The following is a 10,079-nucleotide window of genomic DNA, read 5'->3' on the forward strand; positions in this document are numbered from 1 at the left end:
TAACGATATCTCGTACCCGCAGTGGTGCGAATTTTGGGCACATATAGACGGCGCACAGAAATTATTCTGACAAATTCCCTTCGCCATATGCTCATGGCAGGGCTGCTCTGCGTCAGAAAACTGTTTTTCATTTTCTTTTTTTTCTTTTTCTTTAGGGGCGAGGCACCTTAGTGTCTCGACTTGTCGGCGGTGCATCGTCGTCTGCTGTCGCCGCGTGCATCGTCGTGGCCTATTAGCTTGCTTGCATCACCGTCTCCTGTTCATTTGCTTGATCGCAAGAGAGGGCGCCACCGCCTCAGCCAGCGCCGCCTCAGCGCTAGCCGCGTGGGAGAGAGAGCGAACGGCGCTTGTTGACTACGGAAACACTCTGCTTTCAACGCTGACCTTACCAACTCGCGAGGAACGAGAACGCGCCCTCGCCCGCTAGAGACAACGCCGATGCAGGCAGCGACTGCTAGCAGGTTTCTTGAAAAAACCGACTGCTCGCGCCGCGCATCCGTTCACCGGCCACCCCGTATATATAGGCACTGGATCTTGACCTGCAATGTAGTGCCGCTGGGAGATTTCTCTTGTGTGCAGTTCAATAAAGATTCGCAGCGTCCACGTTAACTAAAATCGGACTGCGGGTCTCTGTGTCTAATCTTTCTTCTGTCTCTCATTGCCCATTACCAGTGATTTTGCTGTGGGAAACACCGGCGCACACTGCATGCTTCGCCCCTCCACCGGTTTCACGTTAGTGGAGCTGAAACACCCTTCCCTGCATGTTTCGCCCTCCCCAGTTTTTTTTTAAATTTACCCTCAGGACCCTATGACATTATAAAAGCGAGTGGTTACAGAGTAGACAAGAAATAAAACGCAGCGTGAAAATAAATAATGCAACTAACAATAAACTCCTGTTTATACAATATTAGCTTTCTGAAGACGACGAACATAATACAATAGGAACATAATACAATTTCTAATTATACAATATGAATTAAAGTTTGTCGGGAAAGAGGGTTATCGGAACATGATTAACGGTCCCAAATCTGACGCAGGTTGTGAGTGAACGGTATAATTTGTGTCTCGCATAAAAAATGTTTGCGAAAACCATGCTGTGCTGGTGCGAAAAAAAAAATTAGAATCAAGCAAGTTATTTAGGGTGGTGAAAATGACATGTTTTAATACCTTACAGAAAGTTCTTGTGAGCTAAATCGGGCGAAAATTATTCGGAGGGTGTTTATATTAGACTTAAGGATTGCTTGGTTCATGTGCTTGGTTCACTTGGTTCATGTGCAGTGATGTGCTTGGTTCACCGCGCTAACGGACATTATATGACAACTCGGCCCATTATCGTCTCATGCATATCAAAGACTGTATTAGATAAAGGTACGATGACCTTTTGGTAGGCGAGAGGCTCTAAAGGGGAAGATATTTTAACGCCTTCGCCTTCGTAGTTCTCAGATGTAGGGCACCGATCAACGACGTGGCCGGTCAGCCTATGTTGTAGTATAGAAATTGGTTTAAAACATCTGAATACTGCGTAATAGACGAGTGCAGAATTGCGCGAAAGTTAAACAACGTATATGTCAACTTTTGCTGGACAGGGTGCGTCATTTTTATTATTGATGTGATGTTAGGAGATGTCAGTGCACAAATAAGGCGCCGGCTATTCCTTAGCTCTTGAAGAGAAAGAGCATACAACACAAAACTTTCTCGCAGTAACACAAGAAGCAGCAGAGCTCGACGGTTAAAAACTGTCAAACAGCGTTCCCATGGACATGGAAAAAAAAGATCCACACACATATCAAAGAACGTTCTCAGAGTGAATTTATAACATAAATGATGCGTCGCACGTACTCTTTGCATATGATGTATTTCCGAACAGGTAGCTTTGTATTTTTGTATGCTGCTATGTGTCTTGTCTGTGCATCCGATTAAATAGCATTTACTATGCGTTGCTTGACATACGGCACTAGCTTTGTATTTTTGTATCTTGCTATGTGTCTTGTCGGTACATCCGTTTGAATATATTATAAGGTTTACTAAGCGTTGCTGGACATACAGCACCATTTCACGATATCGCTGCTTTCGCTTCATGAGCTGCGTGTATTTTTAGTCCTCGTTAGCTCTGGTCGCGAAACTTGATGCACGTTCGCATTTCGCAGTCTCGCATTCGGGCACAGCTTTAAAGATAAGGCAAACTTCGACGCTCTGTAAACATCATCTAAACTCTGGACGAAGGCCAGAATGAGAGGGCGATCAAGCCTCTGCAAAAACCTCGATTGCCTTTATCAAAAACGTTTTGTAATCTTTACATATCGCATTCCGTTGCCAAAACTTCAATTAAGCTGATAACTTGAGAGCACATCTTAGGCCTTGATTTATGCAGAAAACATTTTTGCTTCGAAACAGCTATGACAAGTCTGACTATATCCCACAAATGCCAATAGCACTTGGTTTGCCCTAATCATAACTTTGCTACCTAAATATAACACCCACTACGACAAAGTGACAACCTCCTTGGCGGTGATTAAATTATGGAATAACTTACCCTACACACATAAAGCATCATCTTTGCATGTATTCAAACATGAACTGACGTACGTAAGACACGACATCACGCCGCATACTACGAACGATTACGTATGCTTGACTTTAAAACATAAAAGACGCAGGCTCTCCCTGGTTGGAGGATACATCCATCCAAGTGCGAAGATCGACTGCTCCCACCTTCGGTCCATGCTTCAGACTGCACAAGGCCCACACATTGTGATTGGTGACTTTAACGCTCATCATCCCCTCTGGGGTAGCACGGTAATGAATGGTCGTGGCAGAGATTTGTCGGATTTCGTGTGTAATTTCGGACTAAGGGTGCTCAACGACGGATCACCTACATTCATTCGAGGAACTTCTTACAGCAGCTGTCTCGACCTTACGTTTGTGTCCAGGAGTCTCCTGTCTTCTGCATCTTGGTCCACGGATATAGAGACTCATGGTAGTGACCACCTTCCAACCTACGTTCAGTTTAAGTGGTTCCGCCGCTTCGACTTACGGTGTAGTCATCAAACAGACTGGAGTTTATTCAGGACATCGGTGAAAACCGGCTGTCAGCGCACAACTATGCCATCCGAAGTTGAAGAGATCATTGCTTCTTCCTTGCGTGACACAACAAGACAAGTTAACATCCCGATGCAGCGATCAGCTATCGATGTACAATACGAGGCCCTTCGTGCTATCCGCCGCCGCGCAGAACGGCGATACAGAAGAACAAGATCGCCGTCAGACCTCTCAGCCTGTCGTCAAGCTCAACGACACGTTCTTCGGCACCTCGACAAGCTTGACAGGCAGCGATGGAGGACATTCTGCGGATCTCTGGACCCAAGACAGCCTCTATCTAAGATCTGGCGGATAGTACGAAGTCTGCAGTCATTTCCACAACAAACTCAGCCATTCCGTGCCGTTGCTCTGCATCAGGGTCGGAGCGAATTGGAGGTAGCCAAGGACTACTGTTGCCTTGTCGTGGACACTTCTGATACCATGATTCAAACTCTTACCACCACGGCCCCCCCGTGTTTTGATGAGCGCCTTGATGTACCTTTTACAATGCAAGAACTGGAAGCAGCAATCTCACTTTCCCGACGCTCATCGGCTCCAGGGCCGGACGGAATCACGTACGCTGCGCTCCGCCATCTTGATACAGAAGCACGACAGATCCTGTTGTCCTACTACAACACCTCCTGGGAGTCGGGAAATGTTCCAGAGAAGTGGAAGTGCAGTCGCTTAGTTGCGCTGCTTAAACCGGGGAAGTGCCCTAACGAACTCTCATCCTACCGGCCGATCGCCTTAGCCAGTTGCGTTGGCAAAGTGATGGAAAGGATGGTCTTGTCGAGGTTAGAGTGGCTCTTAGAGAGCAATAATTGCTTTCCTGAATTCATGAATGGCTTTAGGAGAGGCCGATCAGCCATTGACGGTGTCATCAACTTGGTCTCCGACGTTGAGCAGGAAAGATGTCGACGCAGATTAGTGGCCGCAGTTTTTCTTGATATAAAGGGCGCCTACGACAATGTCTTGCATTATGCCATCCTTGATGCGCTAGAGGATTTAGACATCGGCGGCCGAATGTATGCATGGATCGTGAGTTACCTTAGTGGCCGTACCGTGTATATGTCGACGAGCGACGGAGATACCGATCGTTATAATATTATCCGCGGAGTTCCCCAAGGGGGTGTTCTCAGTCCGACCCTCTTCAACATCACGTTGATTGGACTTGGTGCTGAACTTCCTGACACGGTGAAGGTTAGCACATATGCTGACGACATCTGCATATGGGCGTCTGGAGCTACACGTCCTCAATTGCGTGCCCGACTGCAACGTGCAGTGACCATCACAGCAAGGTACCTACGACGTCAAGGTCTCGCACTCTCAACTGAAAAATGCGCACTGCTAGCATTTACGCGCAAACAAATGACGAGGTACCCAATAATCGTGAATGGGACCGAGATTCCTACGGTAGCACAACACAAATTCCTTGGTGTCATCATCGACCGGAATCTATCGTGGTCTAAACACGTCGCTGCTATGAAGACAAAGCTGAAAAGTTTTGTCCACGTGGTTCGGTTATTGGCAGGAGCAAGATGGGGTCCGCCGGAGGCTGCTCTCCTACAACTGTACCAATCTTTATTCGTAGGATACTTACGATACAGCATGCCCGTGCTCTCCAACATGAAACCTAGTTGTGTGCGCACGCTAGAAAGCATCCAAGCTCAAGGTTTGCGCACATGCTTGGGACTGCCACGGTGCACATCAACCAATGGTACTATCGCCGAAGCTCGGGCTTGTCCCATGGATGTATATAGGCTCTGCGAGCCCCTTCGAGTCCATCTTCGCTTGCTGACCCGACACAGGCAACATCCCCTATAAGCACTCCCAGTTACCCACCCAGACTGCTGTTATTCTAGAGCTCTATCGCGGCACGAGAACATTATGCCATCAAGATTCTCTCCAACATCTATTCCTGTGACACCTCCGTGGGTTCTGCCTAGACCGCTTGTTAGGCTTCAGATACCTGGGATTACGAAGAAGTCCCTGGTACCATCTATCGGCCTAAAGCAACTTACCCTCCTGCACATTTATACAATGTATGGCGGTGCGGCACACGTATACACTGATGGATCTACCACCTCACGTGCTTCTGCCGCAGCCTTTGTCATTCCGCAAATGACCGTCGCTAGAAGTTTCAAGTTGGATCACAAGACCACTTCAACTGCTGCGGGACTTGTTGCTATTCGGGAAGCAATAAGATTCCTTTCCGCAGAGCCCGCTCGAAGATGGACTATATTCTGTGATGCCAAAGCTGCTCTCCAAACCATCGATTGCATCATGATACAAGGCCCGTATTATACCTTATCGATAGAAATTGCTGAGCTTCTTGGCAATGCTATGAAAAATGGACATCATGTAGCATTCCAGTGGATACCTGCTCACTGTGGCGTGATGGGGAATGAAAAGGCTGACGCCGAAGCTAAAACAGCTTTACATAATGCCCCGGAAGTGTGCATTGCGTTTTCGCGAGCAGACACTAACGCCTTACTTCGGCAAGTAATGCGCACCTACACTTCGGAGCACTGGAACAAACCAGAACGCCGGCACAAGCGGCTTCATAAATGGGACCCAGAAATGAAGTTTCGTATGCCTCACAAGCTGAAGCGAAATATGACATGCATCATTCACCGCATTCGTCTTGGTGTGGCATTCACAAGACGCTATGCCCACTTGATCGGCTGCAGTGACACAGGTCCCGATTGTGGTCATTGTCGGATACCAGAGACACTTCAACATATATTTTGCGCCTGTCCAGCGTATGCACGAGAACGACAAAAACTGATCTCATCGATTGGGCAGTATCATAGTAGGCCTTTAACCGATGAGGTTGTGTTAGGTCCTTGGCCTGACGTCAGCAGCACAAGTGTGGTCATCGATGCAGTCGTAGCCTTCTTACAAGCCACTGGACTGGATGCACGTCTTTAGATTTGCCCCAGCGTCACGAACTATATTCTCATCTCCCTACCTTACCATCGTCATTCATCACTCTTTCGCTCCCCTGTCCCCCCTCCCCAGTGTAGAGTAGCAGGCCAGAGCAAACTATAGCTCAGGCCGACCTCTCTGCCTTTCTGTAAATAAATTCTCTCTCTCTAAAAGTTTCACGTGAGATTAGTTTCTCGAAGATAAATACTTTTTATGTTCTAGTGTGTACATCATTACCTTAAAAATGTTTGTAAGGTTACACTGACATCCTAAGGCATGTTCATTTTCATGTATAATTCATTTATATCTATTCGTTGTATAGCACTGAATGTGTTTTTTCTACCAGTATGCTACTGTTTACTTTTAAATTGTGTAATTTTGACCTGCTGTAATAATAATATTAATGTTCTTGTTAATCGAGGGTCCCGCTGCAGTCGCTTGACCTTGGAAACCTCGTCTGCTTACTACGAACAATGAACCTATGTACCTTGAAAAAACAATAAACTGAAACAAACTGGAACCGAAATTAGTAGTTTTGTTACTAGGTAAGAACAATGGTGGGCTCAACTGTTTTACATAACTCACTTTTATGACACTTTCAAGGTTCTCACATTCAAGGACACTGTAGACTGTGACCAAGGTGTGAAACAGCTGTGCGGTGTCACATCTTCCCTAGCAGAGTTAATGAATATATGTCCTAGTCATATTGTATGTAAGCGCATGTAAAAATATCTATACGGACTCTATCCGCGGTTACTTGTGTGATCAACCTGTTTGTATTGGACTGTACCCTGAGAGGTATTCCTTTCACGCCAGAGATCGTATGTGTACATAGTACCTCTTGTTTTCTTGTTCTTTTATTCTTGCTTGTTTTTCTTCATTTTATAATTATAATAATTTCTGTGGTTTTACCACAACTACGATATGATTATGAAGGACGCCGTAGTGGAGGGCTCTTGAAATTTCGACCACCTGGGTTTCATTAACGCGCACTTAGATCTAAGCAGATGGGCCTCGATCATTTTGCCTCCATCGAAATGCGGTCGTCACGGCCGGGACTTGATACCACGACCTTTGGGTCAGCAGGTGAGTACCATAGCCACTAGACCACTGTGTGCAGGTTTTCTTGCTTTTGTGTAATTTTTAAACTATAATATCATGGTGATTGAATAGCCAGCTCTAACATATACCCTACCTTTTCATGCTTCGCATATAAAAAAAATAACAGTGGCAGCTACAGTGATAACTCTCTGCCGGATCTTCTTCGGTGTTGTGTCACAAGCAGTGACGTCAACGCAGTGGCGTCGTGTGCAACGTCTGTCAATGAACACTACATGTATGATTAATAATTATGTTGTAGTGATTGTTTATTGAAGTTAAACAGATTAATTTATGTCTCGTCTCTCATTTTCATACGATTCCATACCGCACTATTTTAAACTGAAGTCATGTACACGTTATGCTAATTACGCCATTAGTTAAGCATATATAAAATTATGTTATAGAAAGCTAAACTTAAGTTCCTTACAGTGCGCTACGCTCCGTAGCAGCGCTTAGTCCCTCTATAATTGTCCCCTATGTTACTCGAGCAAACTATTACTGTGTTGTCTGTCCCCATTTTCTTCGCTGGGCATTGTCTTACATGAAGGAGGCGAACATTTCGCTGGGATGCTAGCCAAAATGGAAGCATAAAATTTGTGACAGCAACACGCTTTCTTGGCTGTGTATTTGCAACAATGACTCGCAGCGTAACGGAAAAAAGACACGAAGTCGATTGCAGAACCTTGGAGATAACGTCGTAAAGGACACTAAGATAAAGCCGTATTCAGTGAAGGTTTCACAAGGTAACATGTGCGCCGCCGAGGAGGATACGTATCACTATCCCCAGTTTTGAAAACGGTCCTTGCTTGGGGGCTCTTCGTCAAACCCCTTTAGTGAGCGCAGCATCGCCCATCTTGTGAAGAAAACGCTGTGCTCTCAAGAATTGCCTTGGATTTGGTGAAACTGTGTTGCAACTTCTGTCGAGAGGTAGCCATCCATTCTTTTGTCAAGGCCTAGCGTTCAGTGGAAGAACGTTCTAGATTGCGACAAACGGACCTAGGATTGCCAGGCTGCACAGACTCGACAAAGCGACGCTCCAGCTGCAGCGGCATAGCCGATATTGGTTTGCTGCACTAAGTTCTTCCATACTAATTTTACTGCACCATGTCCAGCAGCCAAGATGTCGAAGAAATGCAAGAGGCTTCACCGAATCAACGTCCGGCTGTGTCCTTCAGCTTCGACTGCGTGGCTTACTCAAACATCGAGGCATATCCAACCCGAGAAAGTATCCAAGCTCTTGGGAAGATTGCGTTCCTGGAGCCAACGTTAGAGCAAGACCAGTGCCTCGACGTTGGTTGTGGTCCGGGTGGGTTTACAAGAAACTACCTGCTCGACTACTGTCGACCCTGCCGAAGGATCGTTGCCGTAGACAAGGACGTATCAATGATCGAGCGTGCCAGAGAGGTGTCAACGCATCCGAACATTACGTACGACATCCTCGACATCGAGTCGGCGGATATCACTGCTTTCAGGGACAAGCACGGAATGTTCAGACGAGTGTTCTCCTTCTTCTGCTTTCAATTTGTGAAGGACAACCTGGCTGCTTACAGAAATGTTGCCAAGCTGCTCGAACCAGATGGAGAATGCGCAGTTGTTTCCTGCGTGAACCTTGTGATCGCTGATATCCTGGCTGCAAGTTTACAATATGGACAAATGGAAGGCATACATACCGGTAAGTGACCTGATCGTATGTCACCGTGTTAGTATTATTGGTCACAATTTCCTTGTAACTTTACTTTGCTACCTTTTGTTTGTTCTAACAACATCATTCACTTAGATTGGGCAGTTTATACAGACACTATCATAGCCACGGAAGTGCACCTGATTGAAACAAATTCTGATTCTATAATATACTATAGAAGTACTGAATTGCTTTTGTGATACCGGGTGCAAAAGTCGAGTGCTAAAAGCTGTTCTATTTACTCCTTGCATTGGAATAGGACCCTAGAGTCGTTTTTTCAGACTCGTTTCACTTCAACCAAGATAAACCGGCAGCTGAAGTGGAGAGAGAAGTGAAAAATCTCGTCGAAAAGGCTGGGCTTCAATGCGTCAAATATGAGGCATACTACACTGAATGGGTTTATCCCGGATTGGATGCCATTGTAGGTAAGAATGACATTTCGCCTCGCCTTTGCACCACAAATTTTCTTCCTAGTTTCTAAACCCTCCCCTCCCCGAAAACTTTCAATTTTGCATGTGTATATATACACGTAGGCATTAACACGAACGCACAGACGTACATAAAGGGCCGTTGACCCCACCCGCCTTCCGGAAAAAAGCTCTGGTTACGCCTCTGGTTGTATGTTTATGCTACCTATTAGAATGTACAACTGTTTCTTTAAAAAAAACTTTCTTGGCGTAGCTCACGTACGTGCACTTTTGTACGTCCCCGTATCCTCTCGCTTATATAATCTAAAGTGGGCTTTACATGGCCGAAAGTCAACGCCTGCCACGAGAAAGATGGACATTTGTGAGACAGTTCGCACGAACACAACATTCAAAAAGACGTGTTTTCGTTTGTTTTCTGCAACAGATTTCTTCGTCTCAATCTTCAACCTTGAGGTGAACATTCCTCAACCAGAAAAGGGCGCATTCAGAAATACGTGGCGGGATATACTCAAGCACAAGACGACGGCGACACCTAGCGGACACAAGCTCAAGTTTCGGTTTTCGGTATTGCATGCTCGACGCATTAACTCTTCGTGAATGCACCTGTAAGCCTCCCGAGCTTGGACATAAAGCGATGTTACATTGTATGCGCTCGTGCTTTGGCAGCTTTCTTTAGAATCCTCATCGGGAACTTACTTCATTCGTATATTTTTAAATATTCATGAATTCAAAGACACTGGTGGTCGCACGCGCAGATTGCTCGACCTTTCTCTCCGACCACATGCATGCTATATTTTTGTTGAATTTTATCAATATAACAGTAGCCGTTGCACTAGTGATTTTGGCAGTCTCGTGGAATCGTT

At 45.8% G+C, this 10,079-nt stretch overlaps 1 protein-coding gene across 1 annotated transcript; it reads left to right on the top strand.

Moving 5' to 3' along the window:
* The first annotated feature begins 8,683 nt into the window (after positions 1 to 8,683).
* LOC119399198 (uncharacterized) lies at positions 8,684 to 9,813 on the top strand. The gene is made up of 3 exons (XM_037666011.1): positions 8,684 to 8,779; positions 9,048 to 9,213; positions 9,641 to 9,813. Exons 1-3 carry the CDS (start codon positions 8,753 to 8,755, stop codon positions 9,811 to 9,813), a joined length of 366 nt encoding a protein of 121 aa, XP_037521939.1. The 5' UTR covers positions 8,684 to 8,752.
* Positions 9,814 to 10,079: the final 266 nt, after the last annotated feature.

The sequence above is a fragment of the Rhipicephalus sanguineus genome, chromosome 7 (assembly GCF_013339695.2).
Source record: "Rhipicephalus sanguineus isolate Rsan-2018 chromosome 7, BIME_Rsan_1.4, whole genome shotgun sequence".
NCBI classification, from domain to species: domain Eukaryota; kingdom Metazoa; phylum Arthropoda; class Arachnida; order Ixodida; family Ixodidae; genus Rhipicephalus; species Rhipicephalus sanguineus.

What these genes read in the sequence shown, in the direction of transcription:
- LOC119399198 (XM_037666011.1), top strand. Translation starts at nt 8,753, where the DNA reads ATGGACAAATGGAAGGCATACATACCG. An exon ending in AATGGAAGGCATACATACCG is followed by an intron (nt 8,780 to 9,047) that starts GTAAGTGACCTG and finishes GCATTGGAATAG; the next exon opens with GACCCTAGAGTCGTTTTTTC. An exon ending in CGGATTGGATGCCATTGTAG is followed by an intron (nt 9,214 to 9,640) that starts GTAAGAATGACA and finishes TTTCTGCAACAG; the next exon opens with ATTTCTTCGTCTCAATCTTC.